We start from the raw sequence: 26907 nt of genomic DNA, 5'->3' as shown, positions 1-26907 counted from the left end.
TGAGTAATCATTTATGTGACCAATATAGATGAACAATGCGGGTAATTCACAAAAGAGTGATCCCAAACCACCCCACCTGGAATTAAGACATTCTGCATTAACACCACTCTGAATCGCTATTGAAAAGTTCACAAATGTGTTCAACAGTGGCCACTGCCTGTTGTACACCAGGGCTGAAGGTTGAAGCTGATCAAGGCGCACAGAAGGCAAAAACAATTAACAAGTTACTGAAACACACCTCTGTGGATACTTGTATTTTCAAGACTCATTTCTATTTTTTTTTAATTAAGGCTTTCAATTTTAACCAGAGTTATCATCCCAGGAAAATATCTAAGGAACTGAGCCCTATGGTGTGAAATACAAAAATACTTAACACTTAAAGATTTATAGAAAGCAAAACTTGTCATCAAAGATGGTCTTACCTCTGCCTTGTGAAATATATGATTATACTATTATACTATTCTGGATACTATGAATTGTCTAATTATTCGTTTCCAAATTATACATTCAACCAACATCTGTATCACTTAATGAAGGTTTATAAATTTTCTTACATAGGGTATAAAATTTAAACTATGCCCTTAGCTATGTACACTTAGAAAAAAGCATGAATAAATAAAATCTACCCAGATAAATTCAAAAGCTTATTTTCAACAATGGTATCCGTCTTTTTTTCCTGCCAAGTTCCTAACTTTTGACCTCCTTCTGAGGAAGGCAGCTGTAAGCAAAAAAACCTAACAAGCAGATAGGAGGGGAAGCAGGGAAGCAGGAAAAAATCGAATAGGTAGTATGATTGTTCCTGAAAACATGATGGCGTCCGGTTATGATTTTATGTGGAGGTCAACACACTTTGAACGTTTCCAGAGTCATGGCGTTGCTCACACAGAGCCTTGGTCTTACATTTCAGCCACACCTGCCACGTGGGGCCCGCTGCATGCCAAGCCTGTGCTGCAGGAGGGATAAGTGCTCTGCACCAGGGCGGCTGCGAACTCTTCCCAGTGCCCCAACATCCAGGCTTTGTGCTCCAGGTCTGGAGAGCCAGGACTCCGACTTTAGCTACTGCAGTGACTAGCTCTGGGCTTTGTCCACCAGCCCACGATCAATGATACTGGACAGACCGATTAGAGTCCGAGTTGAGCTCTGGCTCCAGTCTATTTGATAGCTGACATCCACTGTGGTCTCATGTTATGGAGACTTTTTTTTTTTAAGTTTTAAAAAACTTATTTATTTTTTTTATTTTGAGAGAGAGAGAGATAAGAGTGGGGGGGGGGGCACAAGTGGGCAGAGAGAGACAGAGACACAGAATCAGAAACAGGCTCCAGGCTCTGCCCCAGAGCCCACTGTGGGGCTCGAACCCATGAGCCATGAGATCATGACCTGAGCTGAAGTCAGACACTTAACCAACTGAGCCACCCCAGGCACCCCCTGTGTTGCTTTTTCAAGAGGTCTTTCAACTGGTGTGAAAGTTTGCCTTCACTAGGCTTGCTCACATGCGGGGTTAATCGTTGAAAAGACAGTAACATTTATTTAAAAGCAGCCCCAAAGACTCTTCATGCCTACAGAAAAGTTCAAAGCCTATTTTCTTTGGGAGAAAAATATATTTAATAAGAGGCAGTTCCTCTCTGCTCCCACACACCAGCAAGCTGAAATTGATGTGGAGTAAGGTGGAAGATGATCACTCTTCATTCCATATAGTTTTACTGTTTGAAATATTTCACTGAACATGTGCTTCTTTTCTAAGTTTTAAATAACTGAAATTAGAACAGTAATGGTAGGAGCACACAGCACTTCTCCTGCGTTCCTTTTCTCTACTGGACAGGCACACAGGGCTGCACCAAGAGCAGGGCTGGGGCCACACTGGCTGTGCTACACCTCAGCTGGGCCAGTGCCTCGTTGGGTGATCTTGCGAGTTACTTAACCTTTCTATCTTCAGTCTCCTCACTGGTGAGACTGAGGTAATGTTAGCACCCACCTCAGAAGGCTCCTGGGAGGATTAAATGAGTTAATATTCACAGCATACTTAAAACACCGCCAGCAGAGAGCACTTGCCCTGCACATCTTAGTTGTGGCTGGTTACCATTACCGTGATCATCATGGTGAAAATCAGGAGGCACAGAGCATGCAGTGAAGGTCTGATGCTAAAAGTATGATCTTGGGAGAGTGACCTAGCTTGGGAGGCCTCAGTTTTCTCATCTGTAAATTGGGAATAACTACTGATTTCACAAGGTTGCTGTGAGTATTAAGCAATACACTGTGCGTGTATAAAGCCCTAAACACAGAGCTTGACTTTCTCCAAACGCTAAGTGGCAATGATTTTTATAATGAAAATTTGTGCAAATTGAAGGTTTTCTATATACTGTAGCAAAAAAAGGAAAAGAGGAAAAAACAAGGAAACAAAACACCTCTTTCCAATGAGGCTGATTCTCCATGCCACAAGGCTCCAGATTTGCCAGCTGGCCCACTTAAAATATTCCCATAAATGCCACCTGATATTTTAATATCTGAAGCACGAAGCCATTCACATTTAGTGGCATTTGTTTACAATAAACACATTGGTTGGAGTTTTTTAACTGTGTGTGAACACAGATGGCCATCTTGTCTTGGTTACTGTGGTGCCTGGGTGCCTACAATGGTGCCTCACACAGAGCAGGTACAGAGGAGTTTTTCTTGAATGACATGAACAAATGAACCGAGGACAAATCTGGAAGTGCTTTTGCTTTGTTGGAGTATTTTTGTGTATAGGAGGCCCACTTGAGTATGTTTTAGCACTCTCTCCAGTTGCTGGGCAGACCTGGCTTCCAGTCCTGACTCCTCCCTAGGTGACCTCAGATAACTCCCTGAAACTCACGGAGACCGATTCCTCTTCCTGAATCTTTCAGGTTCCTTGCAGCTCCAGCATTCCCCATTATAAGGAATTCCCTCGTGCACAGCCCTGAGTTTACAGCACTTGGCAGTGATCAATATTCAGCATCACCCCTCACTTAGAATTTACTCTAAGACAATATAGGCAATTTGAGCAATCATACAAAGAAAGAGAACTGACACAACCGAGCCTTACAATTCCATTGAGATGGTTCCTGCTTATGTCTACTTCTACTGTCAACTCCCAGTCCCCTGCACTGGTTGGAACTGAGGGGCATGCCTCCATTTGAGCCTATGAATACGGTTAGTGTACACATGACTTCAATGCAAAATCCACTGTGGAAACGAGAGAGAAACAGGACAAATGGAAAGTGTGAAGCACACGTGGAAGGAGTGAAAGAAAGCTCTTGCCGTACATGCACTGAAAAAGCAAAGTCTGCACCACCGAAGGGGTCCTGCTGCTGAGCACAGAAGGTAGAGAGGGACAATGTGGGAAAAGCGAATGCCCACATCCAACAATACACCAGCAGACCCAGCAGACCTTGGGATGGTTGTTTTCACAAACAACCACACACAAATCACTGCCAGCTTTTCTCAGATGCACTGGGTGGCTGTGGACTGATCCCAGCAGCCCGGTGGCAGGGACCTACCTTGCAGTGTGTGGTGCTGACAGGAAGTCCGACGTTGGAGGCGATCACCACCGTGAACGCGGAGGCCAGCTCAATGGTGAAGCCGCTGCGGGAGGGGGCACAAGAGACACATCACAGGCGCTCTTTGTATCAGCCTCACTGACACCCCAGGGGTGCCAGAGTCTCACCAGAACATTCTTTGGGTCGATTGTTGGCTGCTGACTGGGCCAGATGACATTAACAGAAAAGAAACTGCTGCATAATGACAACAATTCACACTAAGACTGTGCATTATACTGTTTACAGCCCTAAATAGGCTTCTCTTTCTGGTATGTTTTCAAAAAGCACACACTGTAGTAACTGGGTCAGAAATTCCTGCTGTGCAAAAAATGCTAAATTAGTCACTTCTAAAGTGGCAGGAAAAAAATCACACTCTCATTTCTAAAATGTGTACTTATTGCAAAAAAAAGTGAATTTTTTTCTCAGATTGCTCATTTTTCTTCAAATCAACCTTACAAAAGAATCATTCATTAAAATGAATTTCAAGGGGGAAAAACTTCTCACAATAAGTAGTTACAAGTCTTAGTTGTTTTCGCAAAGTTCTCCCGTAAGTCTGCACTTCACCCCTACTAGATCCGAAGAGGACACCACAGAAGGACCACACAGAGCCCGGACGGGTACTGAGCTACAGGCAGCCTGCACAGCGGAACCTCAAAGCGTGGTAGCCCAGAGCTGCTTCCATCCAGCAGGTGAAGCCGGGGCGGCAAATTTTCCGGAAACGCAGACCCAGGGCCCAGGGCCGTTGGCATCCCCTGGGTCCTCACCACTCGCCCTCTGGGCCTCCTGTGGGGTGAGACCAGCCGGGGGCATGGCCGGGGCCTGGCCTGGGGGGCTCCCTTCCCTTCTGTTTCCTTGAGCTTCTCTGGCTCCTGCATCCCCAGCGTCTCAAATCCTCTCCCTCACCGCAGTGCTGCCGTGGCCAGCTGAGGTGTGAGGGAAGGAGGGCGAGGACAGACGGTCGGCCCTCTCCTCACTGTGACCCCAGCTGCCCAGTGGCTGCGCTGAGGGGTTGGAGGCAGACGTTCAGGCATAGAAGAGCCGGGAAGGACAACCCTGCCGATCCCGCCCGCGCTCTGGCTTACCTCGATGGTGTGATGGGGGTGAGGTCCTTCCCCATGGTCTGGATCACTCTTCTCCCCCAGACCCACAGACCCGTACAAATTCCAACTCCTCCATAAAACAGCAGCCAGACGGGGGTAACTGCTTCCTGCAGGACTGCACCTTGCTCGTAAATCAGCCACAAAGCTACCAGGGGACCAATGGCATTACTGGGAGGGAAAAGAAGATGAATGACACAGACATTGTATGTACGTGTGCACAACATGCAGTGACTTCCCAGGCTTGAGGAAAGCCCACCTGACTGTATTTCTGGCTCCGCATATAATCTTGTGGTGATTAAAATGATTTATTATTTTTTGTTGTGGTGGTGGAAAAAAACCATAAAAATCTACTATTTTAACCATTTTAAGTGTATATAATTCAGTAGTGTTAAGCGTGTTCACACTGTTGTGAAATACATCTCCAGGACTTTCTCATCTGGCAAAACCCACTAAACAGTAAGTCCCTTTGCCCGCCACCCAGCCCCTGCGAACGGCCATTTTACATTTCTATCCATGTGACTACTCTAGGTGCCTCATAGAAGTAGCGTCATTAAGTGTGTGTCTTTTGTGGCAGGCTTATTCCACTTAGCATTATGTCCTCAAGAGTCCTCCATGTTGTAGCCACAGGTCAGAATTTGCTCCCTTCTCAAGGCTGGACATTCCACGGTATGTATAGACCACATCTGCCTACACATTCATCTGACTGTGTACACTTAGGTTGCTCCCACCTCTTGGCTACTGTGAATGATGCTGCAATGAACATGGGTGTACAAATATCCCTTCAAGACCCCGCTTTCGATTCTTCTGGGTACATACTCAGAGGTAAGATTGCTGGATCAGATGGGAGTTCTATTTTTAATGTTCTGAGGAACCTCCAGACTGTCTTCCATAGCAGCTGCACCAATTTACATTCCCACTAACAGCACACAAAGGTTCCAATTTCTCTACATCCTCACCAACACTTGTTATTTTCTGATTTTTTAAATAATTTATTCATTTTTTAATTTACATCCAAGTTAGCATACAGTGCAACAATGATTTCAGGAGTAGATTCCCTAATGCCCCCTACCCATTTAGCCCAGCCCCCCTCCCACAACCCCTCCAGGAACCCTCTGATTGTTCTCCATATTTAAGGGTCTCTTACGTTTTGTCCCCCTCCCTGTTTTTATCTTATTTTTGCTTCTCTTCCCTTATGTTCATCTGTTTTGTATCTTAAAGTCCTCATCTGAGTGAAGTCATTCTGTTTTTTTTTATAGTAGCCACCTTAATGGGTGTGTGATGTATTAATTTTTTAAAGAAGCACTGAAACATCATAAGAAGTGGAAACAAATACCAAGTTCTTTTTTCTCTATTTTTCTCCATTTTCATTACCAGCATTGCTACTAATAGTAGCTACCAGTCTGGGCAGCCGTATCAGGTCCCACACGATGGGACCACAAACATGGTCTCTGTTAGTTCTCAAACCCATCCTGCAGTTAGGTATTGTCGCTCCCATTTTATTGATGAGGAAATGGATGCTAAAGTCGTGGCACTAGCAGGAGGCAGGACTCAGGTGCTCATGTCCTTTCTCCTCAACCTGCTCTTGTCACTCAGGCCCTTGGCAGGCACATATGGATGGTTTTAGGGGATGCACAGTTTTTTGAAAAAATTTTTAATTAAGACTTTATTCCTTTAGAGGAGTTTAAGGCGCACAGTGAAACTGAGGGGAAGGTAGAGCTTGCCCATTTACCTGCCCCACACATTCACAGCCTCACCATTATCCACATCGCCACCACAGTGGAACATTTGTTGTAAGTGATGAACCTTGGGGCTCCTGGGTGGCTCAGTCAGTTAAGTGTCCGACTCTCGATTTTGGCTCAGGTCATGGTCTCACAGTTCATGAGATCGAGCTTCACAGTGAGCTCTGCACTGATATCGCAGAGCCTGCTTGGGATTCTCTCTCTCTGTCTCTCTCTGCCCCTCTCCTGCTTGTGCCCTGTCTCTCCTTAAAATAAATAAACAAACTTAAAAAAAAAAGTGATGAACCTCCAAGGACACATCATTATCATCCAAAGTCCACAGTTTACATTAGAGTTCACCCTTGGTGTTGTACATTCTGTAGGTTTGGACAAATGTATAATGACCCGTAGCCATCTTTATAGCCTCATACAGAGTGTTTTCACTGCCCTAAAAATCCCCTGTGTGTATTCATCCCTCTTCCCCACCTCAACCCCTAATCTTTTCACTGTCTCCATAGTTCTGCCTTTTCCAGAATGTCATATAGTTAGACATTCATACAGAACGTAACTGTTCAGATTGGCTTCTTTCACTTAGTAATATGGTTTACGTTTCCTACATGGCTTGGTAGCTCATTTCCTTACAAGTACTGAAAAAGATTCCATTGGCTGTATCACGTTTATTTATCCCTTCATCTACCAAAGAACATCTTGGTTACTTCCAAGTTTTGGTAATTGGGTATAAAGATACTATAAAATCTGTGTGCAGGTTTTTGAATGGACCTCAGTTCTCGACTCCTTTGAGTAAATACCAAGGAGCATGAATTACTGGATCACATGGTAAGAGTAAGTTGGGTTTTGTAAGAAGCCTCCAAACTGTCTTCCCAAGTGGCTGTCCCATTTTGCACTCCCTCCAGCAACGAATGAGTTCCTGTTGCTCCACAGCCTTGTCAGCATTTGGTGCTGTCAGGGTTCCGTACTTTGGCCATCCTAACAGTTCATAGTAGTATCTCATTGTTTTAATTTGCACTTCCTTAATGACACGATGTGGAATATCTTTTCATATGTTTGTTTGCCTTCTGTGTATCTTCTTTGGCAAGGTGTCTGGTAATGTGTTGGGCTCATTTTTTAATTGGGTTGTTTTCTTATTGTTGAGTTTTAAGAGTTCTTTGTATATTACTATTTTATCAGCTACATCTTTTGCAAATATTTTCTGTTTCTGGCTTGTCTTCTCATTCTCTTGACACTTTCATCATGCAGAAATTTCTAATTTTAATGAAGTCCAGTTTATCTAGTAGGATTGTGCCCTTGGTATTGTATCTAAAGAGTCATTTCCATACCCAAGGTCATCTAGGTTTATTCTTGTGTTATCTACCAGGAGTGCTATAGTTTTTCACTTTACATTTAGGGTTGTGATCCATTTTCAGTCACTTTTTGTAAAGAGTGTAAGGTCTGCATGCAGATTGTTTTTTTTGCACATGGATATCTAGTTGTTCCAGCACCATTTGTTGAAAAGACTCTCTGCTCCCCTGTATTTCCTTTGCTCCTTTGTCAAAGATCAGTTGACTATATTTATGGGAGTCTATTTCTGGGCTCTATTCTGTTTTACTGATTAATCTTTTCTCTCAGCAATACCACACTGTCTTGATTACTGTAGTTATATCGTAAGTCTTGATGTTGGGTAGTGTCAGTCCTTCAACTTTGTCCCACTCTTTCAAGGCAGTGTTGGCTACTCCAGGTCTTTTGCCTTTATCAACTTTACAATCAGTTTGCTGATATCCACAAAATAACTTGCTGGGACTGCACTGAATTTATAAATCAAGATAGGAAGAACTGACATCTTGACAATACTGAGTCTTTCTATCCTTGAACATGGAAAATCGATTTATATCATTCTTTAATTTTATTCATCAGCTTTGCAGAAATATTTCACTATGTGGATGGTTTTCTGTTTTTAATTTCAAATGCCACTTGTTCATTACTGGTATGTAGGAAAGCAATGGACTTTTGTATATTAATCTCGTATTCTGCAACCTTGCTCTAACTGCTTATTCATCTCAGGAGTTTGTTGATTCTTTTCAATTTTTTACATAAATGATCATGTCATCTGTAAACAAAGGCAGTTTTCTTTCTTTCTTCCCATTCTGTATATCTTTTATTTCCTTTTCTTCTCCTATGCATTAGCTAGAATGCTATGCATTCAGTATAAGCTGAAAAGGAGTGGTAAAAGAGGACATCCTTGCCTTGCTCCCGATCTCAGTGGGAAAGCTTTGAGTTTTTCACCATTAAGTATAATGTTAGCTGTAGGTCTTTTGTGAATATTCTTTATCAAGTTGAGGAAGTTCCCCTTTATTCCTAGTTTACTGAGAGGTTTTATCATGAATAGGTGGTGAATTCTGTTAACTCCTTTTTAGCCTATTGATGTGATGGATTACATTAACTGATTTTTGAGTGTTGAAGCAGCCTTCTTTATCTGGGATAAATATCACTTGGTCATGGGGCACCTGGATGGCTCAGTCAGTTGAGTGTACGACTTCAGCTCAGGTCATGATCTAATGGTTCGTGGGTTCAAGCCCCACATCTGGCTTGCTGCTGTCAGCATGAAGTCTACTTTGGATCCTCTGTCCAACACCCCCCCCCCCCCCGAAAATAAATAAACATTAAAAATATATATATCATTTGGTCATGGTGACCAAATGGTCATGGTCATTCTTTTTATATATTGCTGGATTCAATTTGCTACTTATTTTGTTGAGGATTTGTACATCCATGTTCATGAAGGATACTGGTCTATCGTTTTCTTTTATGTTAATGTCTTTCTCTGGTTTGGGTAATAAGGTAATACTGGCCTTAGAGAGTAAGTTAGGAAGTATTCCTTCTACTTCTATCCTTTGAAAGACATTGTAGAGAATTGGTATAATTTCTGCCTTAAATATTTGGTAGAATTCACCAGTGAACCCATCTGCGCCTGGTGCTTTCTATTTTGGAAGTTATTAATTACTGATTTGATCTCTTTAATAGGTACGGGTCTATTCAGAGTGTCTATTTCTTCTTTTGTGAGTTTTGGCAAAGTGTGTCATTCAAGGAATTAGTCCTTTTCATCTAGGTTATCAAATGTAAGGGCACAAAATGGTTTATAGCATTATCTTTTTAATGTCCATAGAATATATAGTGAAGACCTGATTTCTGATATTAGTAATTTGTGTTTTTCTTAGTCTGGCTAGAGGCTTATCAACTGATCTTTCAAAAAATTATCCTTTGGTTTCACAGATTTTCTCTTCTGATTTCCTGATTTCAATTTCACTGATTCATGTTCTAATTCTTATTATTTCTTCTGCTTACTTTGGATTTAATTTTCTCCTCTTTTTCTAGTTTCTTTGGGTGGGAATTGAGAATACTGATTTTATGTATTTGTTTTTCCTAATATATGTGTTCAATGGTATAAATTTCCTTTTTAGCACTGCTGCATCCCACAAATTTTGATGAGTTTTCCTTTTTTCATTTTTTAATGTTTTTTCATTTTTTTTTTAGAGAGAGAGAGAGAGACTGTGAGGGAAGGGCAGAGAGAAAGGAAGACACACAATCTGAAGCAGGCTGTAGGCTCTGAGCTGTCAGCACAGACCCTAATGTGGATTCTTTTTTTTTTTTTTTATGTTTATTTTTGAGAGAGACAGAGAGTATGCAAGGAAAGGGCAGAGAGAGAGGGAGACACAGAATCCAAAGCAGGGTTCAGGCTCTGACACGGGGCTCTAACCCATGAACTCTGAGACCATGACCTGAGCCAAAGTTGGATGCTTAACCGACTGAGCCACCCAAGTACCCCCCAATGCAGATTCTTTTTTTTTAATTTAATTTAATTTAATTTAATTTAATTTAATTTAATTTTTTAATATGAAATTTATTGTCAAATTGGTTTCCATACAACTCATCCCAACTGGTGCCCTCCTCAATGCCCATCATCCCCAATGCGGATTCTTAAAGCCTCTCATAGGGCTCTGAACTGAGAGTGGCGCCTGCTTAAGATAACTCTTTCTCTCTCTCTCTCCCTCCCTCTCTCTGTCCCCCTCCCTTCCCCCCCCCACATGCTGTCTCTCAAATGAAAAAACAAACAAGCAAAAACAAAAGCATTCCTCATTTCTGTTACAGTGTTATCTCTAGTATTTCCTTCTGGTTCTTTCTTACAGTTTCCAAGTCTCTGTTAACATTGCCCCATCTGTTCTTGCATGCAGTCTACTTTATCCATTAGAACCCTTAGCATATTAATCACGGTTGTTTTACATTCCTAATATGATCATTCCAACACCCCTTTCCATTTCTGGTTCTGATGCCCGCTCTGTCTCTTCCAATTGGTTTTTTGTTGTTGTTTTTTTTTTTTGCCTTTTGGTATAACTCGTAATTTTTTCTTGATAGGCAGATACCATGTACCAGGCAAAAGGAACTGCTGTAAGTAGCCTTTAGTAAGGAACATGGTGGTGAAATGCAGGAAGGCGAGGAAGCACTCTAGAGTTCTATGGTTAGATCTCTGTCTTTTCATGAGCCTATGCCTCTGGACTGTGAACTTCACAAGTATTTCTCAGGTTTTCTTCTCCCCCTTTATGTAGGATAGGGTGGCTCAAGTGGGCTGCAGCTGGGTGTTTCCCTTCCTCCAGGTTAGCCTGTGATAATAACCCAGCAGGTTAGGCTCCCATTAACTAGTTTCCCCTCGGGGTTAGGCTTGTTAAGAACACAGTGCTCTGGGTATGTCAAAATGGTTACTTTCCCTCTCCCTGTGATGCAAGGGAGGAGGGGAGTTTCTCTGATTTTCACTGAGGATGAGCTAGGGCTCCTAGATATAAAGCTGACAATCTTGTGCGGGTCCCTCCCACTGGCTCTCCCTGGAGTCTCTACTGACTTTAGGAACTCATCCTTACAGTTCAGGTTTTTCTCCCTGGCATTGGTTCCCAGAGCAGTTTCCATTCGAGAGTCTGTCCTCCCTTATTCCCTGTACATGTCTCTCTCTCGTACCTGTCTTGGGGGCAGCGGTTGCCCTGTGTCCCCCTCTCTCTTATGGCTTCAAGGGGAGCTGTTGATTTTTCAGTGTGCCCACTTTTTTACTTGTTGTTAGGATGGACTAACAACAAGTTAGTTAGCTTGGATAGTCCAAGCTCCTACATGCAGAAGCACACACAGGCTTTCAACACCGGGCATCTGCAGCCCTGGTCTCCCCCCCTCAGCCCACCCTACACCAAGCAGACACAGTGGAGGCTGAGCATCAGGAAGAACTGGCTCTCAAGTCTGCTTCTCACTAGCTGTGTGATCCTGGGCAAGAAACATCACATCTCAGCTTCAGACTCCCTGTCTTTGAAAGATACCACTTATGACCTCAAAGGACCGACTTAAAGTGGATTAGAAGAGGTTATAAATGGTTCAGCACTGAGGCCTGGACTATACTTAATAATCTTTTGTTAAAGGAATAGAAGCCTTATCTTCACGGTTACATTACTTCCAGAACTTGCTTTTATCAGACCAAATCTGTATTCAGAAGCCTCAAAACCAGTCCCTAAACTGCAAGCTTTAAACTCCAGTCACCTGTAGCTGCCACTGCCTGGATCCTCCTTAGGCCTGGAAATACTGTTTTGGGGTGGTTTGTCCATGTGCATGCTTTTTTTAAATCTCCCCAACTGGAATTTATTTTATTTTATTTTATTTTTTTAATTTTTTTTTCAACATTTACTTATTTTTGGGACAGAGAGAGACAGAGCATGAACGGGGGAGGGGCAGAGAGAGAGGGAGACACAGAATCGGAAACAGGCTCCAGGCTCTGAGCCATCAGCCCAGAGCCCGACGCGGGGCTCGAACTCCCGGACCGCGAGATCGTGACCTGGCTGAAGTCGGACGCTTAACCGACTGCGCCACCCAGGCGCCCCACCCCAACTGGAATTTAAATTCCAAAGAACAGGGACCCAATTCATAACACTTTGCCAGTACCAGGATCTCAATTTTTGATCAGGGGGCACCTGGGTGCTTGGTCGGTTAAGCGTCTGAGCTCTTGATTTTAGCTCAGGTCATGGTCTCACAGTTTGTGAGCTCGAACCCTATGTTGAGCTCTGTACAGACAGCACAGACCCTGCTTGAGATTCTCTCTCTCTCTCTCTCTCTCTCTCTCTCTGCCCCTCCCCTGCATTTGTGCACACATTCTCTGTCAAAACAAATAAATAAAAACTTAAAAAAAATTTTTTTTGATCAGGAGGAAGAGGAAGTAGGGTGGTGCTGGGTGTGGGGCAGTCAAAAAATCAAGCTAGGACAGAGAATGATGCCTCAAATACAGTAATATGATAACACCTATATAACATTGAGCAGAACCCAAAATGTCCAGACCTCTTGCCTGGTGGCAAGACTTTTTAAAAAGAACAGAAATTGAATTACATGTGGTTAGGTGGTATATGGAAACCCCCAGCTATAACATGGAGAGTCATATATCTGGGCAATAAGAAATACAACAACAGCATGTTTCCCTGATTTGGACAGAAATATCAGGCCTGCATGACAGTTACAATAATAATAATAATGAAAATACACAGATACTGATTATGTGAGAAACACCATCCTAAGCACATTAAATAAAGTATCTCACTTAATCCCCATAGAAACCCCCGAGGTTGGTACTAGTTTTACTCCCATTTTATAGATTGGGACACTGAGGCTTTAGGGCATCAAGTGACTTGTGTAGGGCTTCCCAGCTCATAGGAAGAGAGCAGAGACTCTACATATTCCAGGCTTCTGAGACCTGCTGACCTTACAGTCCACATTCTCTCCCTCCGTGGCCTCCTTGCTCTTCCTAGAATACACCAGGCACACTCCTTTCTCAGGCCTTTGCACCTGCTGTCCTGGGAATGCTCTCCTACCGATGCCCACACAGCTGGCTCCCTCAACCCCTTCAGATCTCACTCAGGGAACCCTCACTTGAGCAGCCTAGCCGACACTGCTGTCCTCCAGATGTTCCCATCCCCCCTTCTACCTGATTTTCCCCTGCACATTTACACCTCCTGGCATACTACACACGCCACCTATTTACTTGTTTACTCCTGGTGACAGGGATTTGTGTCTGTTGTTCCTTGCTGCATCCTGATACCCACAGCAGTGCCTGGTGCACGAGCAGACCCTCCGAACATACTTGCTGGATGAAGGGATGGACTTACCTCACGTCATTGCCACCATGAGCAAAGGATCCAAAACAGGCAGTAAGGACTTGCAGGAAATGGAACAGGAGGTGGACCTCGGCTGTGTCCTTCTCCTCCTTCTCCTCTTCTGTAGGGTCGTCTCGGGGCTGGTCAGGATCCGTCAGCTCAGATGCCAGCTTCATTTCCACACCTCCCTCATCGGCCTCTATCTCAGCTTCTGCTACCGCATTGCAGTAGCTTGAGTAGCTGTCATAGCGAAGCCTCTTTTTAGAATAGGACACGGCGTCCCCCACCAGCTTCTCGCTGTCCTCTGGCGCAGATGACGAGTCAGCAGCTTTGAAGGTCGAGTGGACAGGCATTCCACAGATGGCTGCCGTGTAGCACGTGTAACTGTTATTTCGCCGCAGAAATCGGTAGTTGTTCTCCTGTGCGGGCCTCTCCTCGGGGCCCCTGTCTGAGTGAATCCTGTGCAGCAAGTCTTTGTAGAGCCCCGAGTCTTTGTGCACCGTGTGGTACACGTGCCCGTCACTCCTCGTGTGGCCGTCAAAGCCGAAGGTGCCGTTGGAGACGGGTGATTTTGCAGAGCCGTGAGTCATGGAAAGTGCCCTTCCTGAAACGGGTTAAAAGGAGTCTTATTTGCTAGCTTTTGAATATAAATCGTTTCTGTAAGGCAATATCCCTCATCCTTTATGGTGGTGATCTCTGGAAATTTGGGTTATGGGTGATTTTCAATCTTTTTCCACATGCTTTATTTTCCAAATTAACTATAAAGAGCATGCAATACAGTTAAAATGAAAAAGGGAACTTGGAACATACAACACATGGGCAAAACTTTGAAAGTGATGTTATTTAAGTTCTCCTAAAAAGCATCTTCCAGGGGCGCCTGGGTGGCTCAGTTGGTTAAGTGTCCGACTTCGGCTCAGGTCATGATCTCACTGCTTGTGAGTTCGAGCCCCGTGTCAGGCTCTGGGGCTCTGTGCTGACAGCTCAGCGCCTGGAGCCTGCTTCGGATTCTGTCTCCCTCTCTCTCTGCTCCTTCCCCACTCACACGCTGTCTCTCTCTCTCAAAAATGAATAAACATTTTTTAAAAAGCATCTTCCAGAAATGACTACGGCACTCTTTCCTGTTTCTAGTAACCAATAAAGGAAGAATCTTTATAAGGAACTTATTTGAGGAAAACTTCATGCGTGAGGGACAAAATCCAGTTCGCTATGAGATAGATTTGTAGGTGCTCCTTAAAGGCCAACCATAAATGTCAAAGGCAGTTATCTGTCAGATCAGTGGAGCAAAATTCATTTGCTTTCTTTGGGTCAAGTCTGAGACCGCACCTATGGGAAGTGAAAGCAGGTGCCAAGGCCCCACCTTGCAGGGAGGCGGGAAGCTGTCCCAACAGGCCTGGCAGAGGCTGGTGCTCACCCATCTTTAACCACAAATGTTACGACACAAAAGAACCCCCAAGACGGCAGGACAGTCTTGACGTTTTTTGAGGTTTCTGTGATGCTACACTAGGCTTTCTCTTTATGTCCTCCATGCGGAAGGCATGCTTAGCAAGCTGGAAAAGCCAATCTTTGGCAACCAGGAAACTGCAACATGGAAGACGCAGGTGCAGTTGACTGAGCTGCAGAGAGGTGGTGTGTGGGCCCCGGTGCCGTTGATGAGACTATAAACATCTCTTGGAAGAAAACCACAGGACCAGAGTGAGCTTGCTCTGTTGACTGCATGGTTCTTCTGAGACCTCTTTAGCCCCTGGACTACCCCAAAACATAAAACTGAGGGACACTTTTGTGCATTAAAACCTAACCACCCATGGGGCGCCTGGGTGGCTCAGTTGGTTAAGCCTCCAACTTCAGCTCAGGTCATGATCTCGTGGTTCACAAGTTCAAGCCCCGAGTCAGACTCTGCGCAGACAGCTCAGAGCCTGGAGTCTGTTTCAGATTCTGTGTCTCCCTCTCTCTCTCTGCCCTCCCCCCACCCACACTCTGCCTCTTTCTCCCTCTTTCTCAAAAACAAATAAACATTAAAAAAAATTTTTTTAATATATAAATAAAACCTAATCACCCACAGGCAGCCTGGCTGGTGTCCCCTGCTCACTGGCCCCCTAGGAACTGCTCTCTACCACCATGGAAACCCCACACCCTCTGTGCACACCTTACCGTAGGAGGCCCGGGGGTGGTTTCCCACTGATGTGCCTTCAGAGGTTCCAGATGGCTCCCCAGCTGAGCCCGTGAGAGGGACAGTGCTGTCGTCATTAGCCTTGGCACCTGGTAGCTCTTTAAATACTGGGGACTCCACTTCCTGAATTTTACTGAGGCTTTCATCAGAAACTCGCGATAAAGCAGCTTCTTTTTGTAATTTGCCTAAAGAAAATATAGGTATAACTGAAAATTCTGAAATTAGAGATCTTGTTATTGAAAAGCGAATATAAAAGTGAGCATTTATCTTTATACTTTAGTATTTAACTTTGAAAATGAAAAAATAGTTATAGCTAAATAGAAAAAATGAAGAGGAGACTTCAATCAATTATCTGGGAAACTCAAGCCAGAAAATTCAGCTACTGAGGACAAGAGGGGTAGGCTCAGGCCTCAATTATCTCCTTCAAAACCAACAAACTGAGAGGGCTAGATGCGGTCCCCACAGTCCCTTCCACCACTAGTACTCTGTAATCCTACGACCATCTGGACTGGCCTTCTATTTTCTTAAACTAACCTCAAAATCACTGAAATGTTTATCCTTTTTGTCTTCAGAGATATTAGTTATAGTCTGTTTGGTTTTCTTCTGTTCAATAAATTACTGGTCTCTGATTTCTCCAGGTCACCAAATCTTAGAAAACAAGTAAATCATTTTCCAAAAAGGAACAGAGAGATCCTAATTACTTTTAAAAATCTTTTACTTTCAAAAGATAATTTTTTTAAAAAAAGCTGCTTTAAAGCTCTATAGGATTCTTTTTAATCAGATCTTATATGTGGTGCTGATTTAATGATCTTGCTGCTTGTAGATTCTCCTGGGCAAATTTCTAAGCTCTCACCTACAGAACTAAAATGGAAATATTCTTCTCTGCTGGATATACTCACATAATCCTGTCACCTCCCTGTATCCACGTACACAGTCAGAAATACAGACAGATTTTTTTTTTTTTTTTTTTTTTAGATCTTGGACCTTAAGGTGCTTATAATCAAAATGAGAGAAGACAATATTTGTAAAGATTACAACAATTAAGCAAAAATTGTTAATGCTTACATGAGACAGGTTTTATTATTTTCTGCTTTTTATTAATGAGCAAACTGAAGTACACAGAGAGATTAAGTCATTTGCCCAGAACCACACAGGTGGTAAAATGCAGGCATTTTAGCTCTATGGTCCATGACCTTAATCACTAGTGTATACTTAAAATATTAGACCAAGAAATATATATTGAACTAACAAAATATGGCATTGATAAAACAAAATCTCCTCAGAAGCCTATTGGGAGCAATACCAGTTTCCTCCTTTTATAGCATTAAGCTGGAAAGCAAAGATTTTGTAGTCTATTCGGCAAGAAAGCTATTAGGAAAAGCCTTTAAAAATCAAAACATTTAGTGGGGCGCCTGGGCGGCTCAGTTGGTTAAGCGTCCGACTTCGGCTCAGGTCATGATCTCACAGTTCGTGGGTTTGAGCTCCCTGTCAGGCTCTGTGCTGACCATTCAGAGCCTGGATGGAGCCTTCAGATTCTGTATCTCCTTCTCTCTCTGCCCCTTCCCTGCTCGTGCTTTGTGTCTTTCTCTCTCTCAAAATAATAAGTAAAAACATTTAAAAAAATGTTTAAAAAATCAAAGCACTGAAGTATAGTTGATCATTCCTATGGGTTAAACCAGACAAGCAGTATGTTTAAGGGGCTCATCTTCAGTTAGTAGTCTGTATGAATGGTGGAGGGATAGTTATTTTCAGCAGAGAGCAGGGAGCAGCTACACAGGAGAAGCAGCAGCAATTCATCCAGCCATTATTAAATTTTTTTTTTTAACGTTTATTTATTTTGAGACAGAGAGAGACAGAGCATGAACAGGGGAGGGGCACAGAGAGAGGGAGACACAGAATCTGAAACAGGCTCCGGGCTCTGAGCTGTCAGCACAGAGCCCGACGTGGGGCTCAAACTCACGGACCGTGAGATCATGACCTGAGCCGAAGTCAGACACATAACCAACTGAGCCACCCAGGTGCCCCCATCCAGCCATTATTGATGTGGCTTTACTATTTAGTCTGAAGTTGTATGTATTAATGTGGATCTTTTTAATTTTTGTTTTAAAATTTACATGCAGTGAACTATGTATTTGTGTGCCCATCCTGATTCTAAGACATGTCTAGACTCATGTAACCCTCACCACAATCAGGATACAGAAAAGTTCTATCACCTCCCAAAGCTCTCCTGGTAGTAAGACCCACTGCCCAGCTCCTTGGCAATCACTGACCTGGTCTCTTCCCGTGTTCTGTCTTTTTCAGAATGTCATATAAATGAAACCATAAACTTTGTATTTTTATAAAATTTTTAAAATGGAAAAAACTTCTATGAGTGGGTGAAACAAAGAATTTTTAGATGTGACACCCAAAACACAATTTATAAAAAAAGAAGTTGTGGGGCCCCTGGGTGGCTCAGTTGGTTGAGGGTCCAACTCTCGATTTCGGCTCAGGTCATGATCCCAGGGTTATGGGATCAAGCCCTGTGTTGGGTTCTGTGCTGTGAAGCCTGCTTGAGATTCTCTCTCCTTCTGCCCCTCTCCCCCATTCGTGCTCATCCTCCCTTTATATAAAAAAAAAAAAAAAAAAATTAAAAAAAGTTGATAAATGGCACTTCATCAAAATTAAAACTACTGTTCTGTGAAAAACACTATTAAGGGAATGAAAAGACAATCTACAGATTAGAAGTGTTTACAAATCCCCTGACAAAGGACTTGTATTCAGAATATATAGAGAAATCTTCAAGAATATTGTAGTGAAAAAATGAGCAAAAAATTTGGACACTTCATCAGTAGAGCTATATAAATGGCAAATAAGTCTATGAAAAGGTACTCCACATCGCTAGTCATCACAGAAGTACAAACTGAAATCATGAGATACCATAGACACCAATTTGAATGTCTCCAAAACAATGGGCAAATTTTATATATTTTATTTTTTTTCCCTAAAAGTCTTCTCATTTTCTATTTTTGTTTAAATCTATGCTATGCTTTGAGTTAATTTTTTTGTTTGTTTTTTTTACAGGTGTAAGGCTTAAGTCAAGGTTCTTTTTTTGGCATACAGATGTCTGAATATTCCAATACCATTTGTTGAAAGATGATTCTTTCTCCACTGAAGTGCCTCTGTACTTTGTTAAAAATCAACGTGCCAGATTTGTGTGGGTCTATTTCTAGACTCGAGTTCTGTTCTATTAATGTGGATGTCCATCTCTTCACTAATACCACACAGTCTGGTCACTTTATATTAATTCTTTGAGTAAAGTAGTATGAATCTTCCAACTCTGTTCTTTCTCAAAAGTGTTTTGGCTATTCTAGTTCCTTTTCCTTTCAATATAGATTTTACTTTTTTTTTTTTAATGTTTTATTTATTCTTGAGAGAGAGACAGAACATGAATGAGGGAGGGGCACAGTGAAAGAGGGAGACACAGAATCCGAAGCAGACTCCAGGCTCTTTGCTGTCAGCACAGAGCCCGACATGGGGTTTGAACTCACGAGCTGTGAGATCATGACCTGAGCCGAAGTCGGATGTTCAACCGACTGAGCCACCCAGGTGCCCCTCAATATAGATTTTAAAAGCAGCTTGTCTAAATCTACAAAATAACCTGCTTGGATTTTAACTTCAACTGTGTTAAATCTAGAGAACAATTTGACGAGAACTGACATCTTAATGATACTGAATCTTCTAATTCGTGAACATGGTATGTCTCATTTGTTCTGTTCTTCTTTGGAATATGGATTTTCAAACTGAGATATGTCCACACTGAAACAGGATTGTAAGGCACACTCTGAGGCTGAAAGTAAATACTTCTTTTCATCTGAGAGCCCTGTAACAGCATGTGGCCTTAAGGCTTAGAACTATGTTGCTAAGGACAGAATAGTAGCTCTTGTAGCTTTCTGATTCATATTCTTCTTTTTGAAAAATTCTGTTGAAATATGATTTATATACAATAAAATTCATACATTTTAAACGTGCAGACAGATGACCTGTGATGGATGAGTACACCCTATAAACACTACCACAGCTGGGACAGAGAACACTTCCATTTCCATGTCCCGGGAACGTTCCCATGTGCCCCTTTGCCATTAGTCTCCTGGAAACCCCCACCATCTCCAGCACCTAGTGCTTTCTATCGCTATAGATTAATTTTCCCTGGAATCATATAGGATGTACTATTTTGTATCTGGCTTCTTTTACTCAACATAATGTCTGTGAAATTCATTATACTGTGGTTAGTTCATTCTCTTTATAGCTATGGAGGCTTGAATTGCATGAATATATCACAATTTGGTTATCCTTTCACCTATTTAGGAACATTTGGGTTGTTTCTAGTTTCTGGTTGTTATGACAAAATGATTATATACAAGTCTTTCTATGAACATATGTATTTTTTATTTCTTTATGTGTATTTATTTTTGAGAGAGAGAGAGAGAGAGAGAGAGACAGAAACAGAGACAGAGACAGAGTGCAAGTCCGGGAGGGGCAGACAGAGGGAGACACAGAATCCGAAGCAGGCTCCAGGCTCTGAGCTGTCAGCACAGAGCCCGACGTGGAGCTCAAACCCATGAACCATGAGATCATGACCTAGCTGAAGTCACACACAACCAACTGAGCCACCCAGGTGCCCCTATGAATGTACATTTTCATTTCTCTTGGATAAATATCTAGGAGTAGAATTACTGGGTCATGTGGTAAATGTATGTCTAACTTGACAGGAAACTTCAAATTTCCAAGTGGTTGTACCATTTTATATTTCACCATAAACGTCTGAAAATTCTAGTTATTCTTCATCAATATTTTGAAATGTTAGTCTGTTTACTTTTAACCATTCCTGTGGATGTGAATGGATGGATATCTTACTGTGTTATTAATCTGCATTTCCCTGAAGACTAATGCTTTTCATGGGGCTGGTAGAACCTGACCAGTAGTTAACTTCCAGTCATATGAGGCAACCAGGACCTTACTGCTCATTCCAGTCACAAGTTACCAAGAAAAAGTTTGAGCCAGAAAGCAGTTAGGAGCCAAGAGACAAGGATGGGGCACGTATCTCAGTGCTATGTTCTAGGGTTATTCATGCATCCAGTTCCCTCTGTTAGTAAGGGTAATTGTGGATTACACCTGAAGCCCCAGGAACCAGGATTTTTGTACACCAGAAGAATAAAAAAGCCCTTACCTGCTATTTTCCTCCGCATCCATGGACACACAAAGAGCCATACAAAAAGGGCAAACAGCAGTGCAACACCAAAGGAGATGAGTGCTATTGCCCATATGGGAAGGACCAGACCAAGCACTGGAAAAGTAAAGAGGACAGTGGTGTTGTCGGTGGATACTTTCTGAAAGGTCATGCTCATATCAACATACTTTACATTTCCCCAATCCAAAACTAATCACCTGGGTTTTGTATTTAATAAAACTTTCATCCAAAACAATGTGCTATAGTTTTTGGGGTAGAAAGCTGTCTCTGGAACGTTCCCATGTGCCCTGTGTTTAAGACACACTATACCTTGTCAATATGTGGTTAAACTGAGTAGTAAGCTAACTATTACAATTTTATCAATGTGGCACAAACAGCATATTAAATTGGAATAAAACCATTTACATATTATTTCAATATCTAAGTTACAGAGTTCCGGAGTGGACCATATATAGCTAAGAAAGGACGCTGTCGTCTTCTGTCCTGACATCAGCCCACTCCCATGGCAGTGAGCAGCTGAGGTCTGGAACCCTGCACCAGGCTGCTGACTGCTGCCTCTTTGGGTTTCTCAGTAGTCAGCAGCTCTGCTTTAAATGGCCATGACACTCTAACCACATACACAAACCTTTTTAAAGTCAGCTTGGAGATAAAAGTTCTATAAAAGGACATTGACTTCCAAATTTAACTATTCTTTGAATTGTCAACTCATGTAATTATAGAAAAACTTTTCATTAAAATTCAATAATGCATACTAAGTTGCAATTACATTAGCCAATAAAAGGGCAGAAGGGCACACGGTTTAGGAGCATCATATTTTCCTGGCACTGCATTCCAGAACTCATCACTCCGAATTTTGTCCATTTTCTGGCACTGGTGGCAACAGGCACATTTCACACACATTCACAGGTTTACAGCTTAAACATGCATGCTTGCACAGAAACAAAGATATGTGTACAAGAACACTTACTAATGGCTTTATTTGTAACAGTAAGAATGTGCAAGACAACTAATATGTGCATCATTATGGAAATGTGTAATAATTATAGGACAGAGTCACATAAATGAGATAGATCTATATATACTGATAAGGAAAGAGGCCTATGATCTAGTAAGTAAGAAGGGGTGCCTGGAGTACTATACTCCAATTTATGTTGTTGGTTTTTTTTAAGATTTTATTTTTAAGTAATCTCTACACCCAACATGGGGCTTGAATTTACAATCCCACCCCAGATCAAGAGTTGCATGTTCTATCAACTGAGCCAGCCAGGCACCCCCAATTTATGTTTTTTAAAAAAACCCATATTGGGGACACCTGGGTGGCTCAGTCAGTTAAGCCTCCTACTCTGGACTTTGGCTCAGGTCATGATCTCACGGTTTGCGATATCGAGCCCCACATCGGGTTCTGTGCTACCAGTGTGGAGCCTGCTTGGGATTCTCTCTCTCCCTCTCTCTGCCCCTCCCCTGCTCGTGCTCTGTCTCTGTCTCTGTCTCTCTCTCTCTCTCTCTCTCTCTCAAAATAAATAAACTTAAAATATATTTCTACTCCTACCATATGAACAAATGTATAGAAAAAGTTCTGGAATGATACAATGGTTAATCCTATAGGGACATAAGAAATCGGAGAGGGCTTTCACTTCTTACTACATACACTTTTGTACTGTTAACTTTGAAAACATAAGCATGTCACTTCTGTAAACTGTTAAACATGTTTTAAAAGTTTTAAAGGAATGAACTAGTTAAAACTTTGCTCTTTGCTCTTAGATTAAATAAATCTTTAATGATGCAGGCTTTGTTACACTGTTAACCATTTTATATATACAAACACACTCAAAGCTATTCGATTAAGGGATTATTAAACATTTTGGTAACTGTAAGAGGTAGAACAGATAGGTAATACTATAAGTGAGAGTCAGGATTAGCATATACACATACGAAAAACAAAAAACCTGAATCACCGACCTTAATTATAGCTAAGGCGTTACTGGTGGGAGTACAGACGCTTTAGGGGCTAGATTATCTGCATCACAAGTAACACACACTCTGACATCAGAAAGCTATGGACACCCTGGGGCTGCACCACGTTAGCCGGCAGCCTGGCTCCAGCCCTGGCTCTGCCTCTAAGTCTGACCCTTGTAAAATCACTCAGGCTCACCCCACCAGGCTGTGCCTGTGGGCCACCGCTTCCTGGCTTCTGCTTTAGAACTTCACATCAGTGTCTTAACACATGTGAGAAGAGCTCACACCAGAGCTGTTTCTTGCCAAACTGAATAGTAACTGCTAATTAGCAACACCAAACTGATCAACTAACATCAATACCAATCACTCTTACAGCTTAAAAGTATATGGTTTCCAGGGCACCTGGGTGGCTTGGTCAGTTCAGCGTCCGACTTCGGCTCAGGTCATGATCTTGCGGTCCGTGATTTCGAGCCCCGCGTTGGGCTCTGTGCAGACAGCTCAGAGCCTGGAGCCTGTTTCAGATTCTGTGTCTCCCTCTCTCTCTGCCCCTCCCCTGCTCATGCTCTGTCTCTCTCTCTGTCTCAGAAAAAAATAAACGCTAAAAAAAAAAAAAAAAAAAAAAAAAAGTATTTGGTTTCCGAAGAGGTTTCCTTTGTGCTTCCTGGGTTAGTTGATGATAAAACGGTTTAACTGTGCTACTTTTAGTTTCATTGTATTAATCTAAGAGAGGCAAGCCCTGGATACGGTGGGAAGAGAGAAATAATTTGGGATATATATATATATATATATATATATATATATATATATGGAGATATTTAAAATATCTATATATAGATTTAAGATACTTATACATAGATAATAATCTTTTCTTTCTATAATGTACCTATCTATCCATAATCTATTTATTTTATTTTTTATTTTTAAAAATTTACATCCAAATTAGTTAGCATATAGTGTAACAATGATTTCAGGAGTAGATTCCTTAATTCCCCTTACCCATTTAGCCCATCCCCCCTCCCATAACCCCTCCAGTAACCCTCAGTTTGCTCTCCATATTTATGAGTCTCTTCTGTTTTGTCTCTTCCCTTCCTTTATGTTCATCTGGTTTGTCTCTTAAAGTCCTCATATAATTGAAGTCATATGATTTTTGTCTTTCTCTGACTAATTTCACTTAGTGTAATACCCTCCAGTTCTATCCACGTGGTTGCAAACGGCAAGATTTCATTCTTTTTGATTGCCGAGTAATACTCCATTGTATATATACCACATCTTCTTTATCCATTCATCCATCGATGGACATTTGGGCTCTTTCCATACTTTGGCTATTGTGGATAGTGCTGCTATAAACATGGGGGTTGCATGTGTCCCTTTGAAACAGCACACCTGTACCCTGTGGATAAATGCCTAGTAGTGTAATTGCTGGGTCATAGGGTAGTTCTATTTTTAGTTTTTTGAGGAACCTCCATACTATTTTCCAGAGTGGCTGCACCAGCTTGCATTCCCATAATCTATCTATTTTAGATGAGTGAACACGTTTGCTCTAGGACACTATTTTTTTCCATCCATGCTGAGCAGAGCCCAAAATAAAAGCAGACAAGGGTTGCTCTAGATGTTCCTTCCATGCCTATCTCCATGCTTTCTGTTGGGGTCCCTTGGGATTCTCAAGGTGTCAGGACCAACATCCAAGAAAGAGAAACTGAGGTTGGTTATAAGAGTTTGACCCCTGGTGTAGACAATAAGCCACACTATCACTTGCTCTTTGTAATTCTAGCATCACAACCTCTTTTGCCATCAGTTTGGCCTGGGAAGTGGCCAGAAAGCTCTGAAGTCACCCTCCTAAGTCACAAGAAACTGGAAAGGAGAGTAGGGGATAAACCCATCACTGAGGGTGGAAGTTGGGGAGAAAGAGTAAAACATCCAGGAGGAAAAAGAACAAAGGCGTGCAGAAAAATGGGGACAGTTGTTGATGATGAGAGCAGAGGGGAAGAGGATGGGGAAAGAATGTGGATCTGACCAAATTATTCCAGCAATTTAGTAATGTGACAGGGCAGCAAAAGAACACAAGGATTCACTTTTAAAACCAGCATATAAGAAATGTGAACTGACAGTTATGTTACACAGCTGTAATTTGTACAAATATATAAAATCAAGTTTCATGGATAAAAAAACAAACACAAAAATTCAGTGCAGAAAGGCAGTTGAATCAATGTGCATCCAAGGCAAAACTTCTGACAAAAATACTCTGCATTGTCTTCCTGTGAGTACCTAAATTATTTTCCAATAATCACACCTTAAGTTGGCAATAAAATATGGCGCGCCTCTTCACTCTGTGGATAGGCAAAGTAGGACACGGCATGAATTGCTCCATTCCCTCAGCCAAAAGTGGCTGCCAGGAGCCGACACCAGGGGCTACGAGTCCCAGCCCTCTGCTCCACACACACAACAGCCTTTCAGCTCAAGCTCCTTCCATTTTCGCAACAGTTAAGACATGATGAACAGTGATTTAGCTCTAACCTCAAACATCTTTAAAATTCTATTTCAAATCCCCCCAAGATCAGACTACGCAAGAGACTTAGGAAGTAAACAGTCTTCCAATGTCATTACTTTGTTATACCTCTCATTTTTCATACATGACAGCATTATTAGAATCTATAAAATGAATAAAACTTCCAAAGGTCATTGACCTGTATTTCTTCCCTTATATTCCTACTCCTTAGCTTCTCTCTACAGCCTTTCTTCTCTATTTTAATTTATAAAATTAAAATTATTAAATTTAAATTAAAACATTAAATCATTAAATTATTATTAAATTTGTAAAATTAATTTATAAAATAATATATGATTATTATTAAAAAAGCAGTAGAAAACTGTATGATGTACAGATATGAAAATAGCTCATTACTCTTCCCTCTTGAACCTACTTTCTAGAGAAATACTGTTAACTCCGTGGCATGTTTCCTTCCAGGTATTTTCTAAATATAAACACACAATGTAGAATGTTTGTGAGAATCTCTTTTTTCCTTTAAAAAAAGTTAATGGATGTACAATCATACTGTATATATTCTGCGATTTAATTTCCCACATACAATATATCAATATATTGTGGGTATCTTTCCACAGTCTCACACACATGCACACACACACACGCACACACATACACACACGTGTGCGCGCGTTTACCGTACTTGCAGATGCTGCTGCTGCTGCACTTTGACTTAGAAGTTACATATGATCACCAGAGGCTTAATTAGGCTATCAGCTCTGACCACTCAAAGAAGCATGCAACAAATTTCAGTTCTCATTCTTTAAAAACTGAACAAAGCCAGGTCCCACACAACTGAAGACTTTTTCATTAAAAATAAACCTCAGGCTTGTATCCAGCCCAAGTGAGCACTTTATTTCCCAAAGTTATTTTTGCTTCTTGCAAATTATTTTTTTAAGGACAAAAATGCAGAGGCAATGTTTTAAAGTGGTCAGTCTTTGAAGTAGAAGAATGACTTTTGAGAAAACTTGTGTCAAATGCAAATAAATCAAACTAAGCCTAAGATATAAACAACTTCAAAATAATTGAGAAGGAGGAGCGAGGAAATCAAAACAAAGCCCTAGAGCTCAACAGCCAATGAGTCCCACTGAAGTCATGTCCATGCATAAATATGCTATTTATCAAAAGCTCTTACAGCTGAAACAGGGTAAGATTAATGTTGCTACTCCTTTTTGTTAGAGATTTTCATTTTTTCCTTTTACCTCTGAGGCACCTATGTGTTGAATGGAAATATTCTAAGGAAGGAAGGAAACAAGGAAGAATAAATTCCAGACTGGCAGGAAGGCAGACCTATTCTGAAAGGAGAGTGACCGAGTCACTGTTGAAGGGACCGTTCTTATCACCAAATATGACACCACAGCTATCAGGCAGCAAGGCCCCACGTGAGGAAGTAGTAGGTAATTACAGTCTAGTTTGAAAGCCAAAAGTTACCTTTTGTTTAACTAAAAATAAGATCTGGACTCATCTACTGGATATTCTAAAA

At 41.8% G+C, this 26907-nt stretch overlaps 1 protein-coding gene across 5 annotated transcripts in view; it reads right to left on the bottom strand.

Annotated features, from left to right (window-relative positions):
• SLC20A2 (solute carrier family 20 member 2) overlaps positions 1 to 26907 on the bottom strand; it is a 109385-nt gene that overhangs the window by 8874 nt on the left and 73604 nt on the right. For all 5 annotated transcript variants that reach the window (XM_040447065.1, XM_040447143.1, XM_040446992.1 and 2 more), the window contains 5 exons: positions 20906 to 21022; positions 15681 to 15884; positions 13545 to 14136; positions 4634 to 4819; positions 3513 to 3597 (listed from right to left, as the gene is read on the bottom strand). In XM_040447065.1, coding sequence (XP_040302999.1) covers positions 3513 to 3597; positions 4634 to 4819; positions 13545 to 14136; positions 15681 to 15884; positions 20906 to 21022 — 1184 coding nt within the window. The remainder of the gene's footprint in view (positions 1 to 3512; positions 3598 to 4633; positions 4820 to 13544; positions 14137 to 15680; positions 15885 to 20905; positions 21023 to 26907) is intronic.

This window comes from Herpailurus yagouaroundi, unplaced genomic scaffold, assembly GCF_014898765.1.
Source record: "Herpailurus yagouaroundi ecotype Mexico unplaced genomic scaffold, PumYag 28, whole genome shotgun sequence".
Taxonomy (NCBI): domain Eukaryota; kingdom Metazoa; phylum Chordata; class Mammalia; order Carnivora; family Felidae; genus Herpailurus; species Herpailurus yagouaroundi.
The sequence above is the reverse complement of the archived record's forward strand: the minus strand, read 5'-3'. Positions and strand labels throughout refer to the sequence as shown.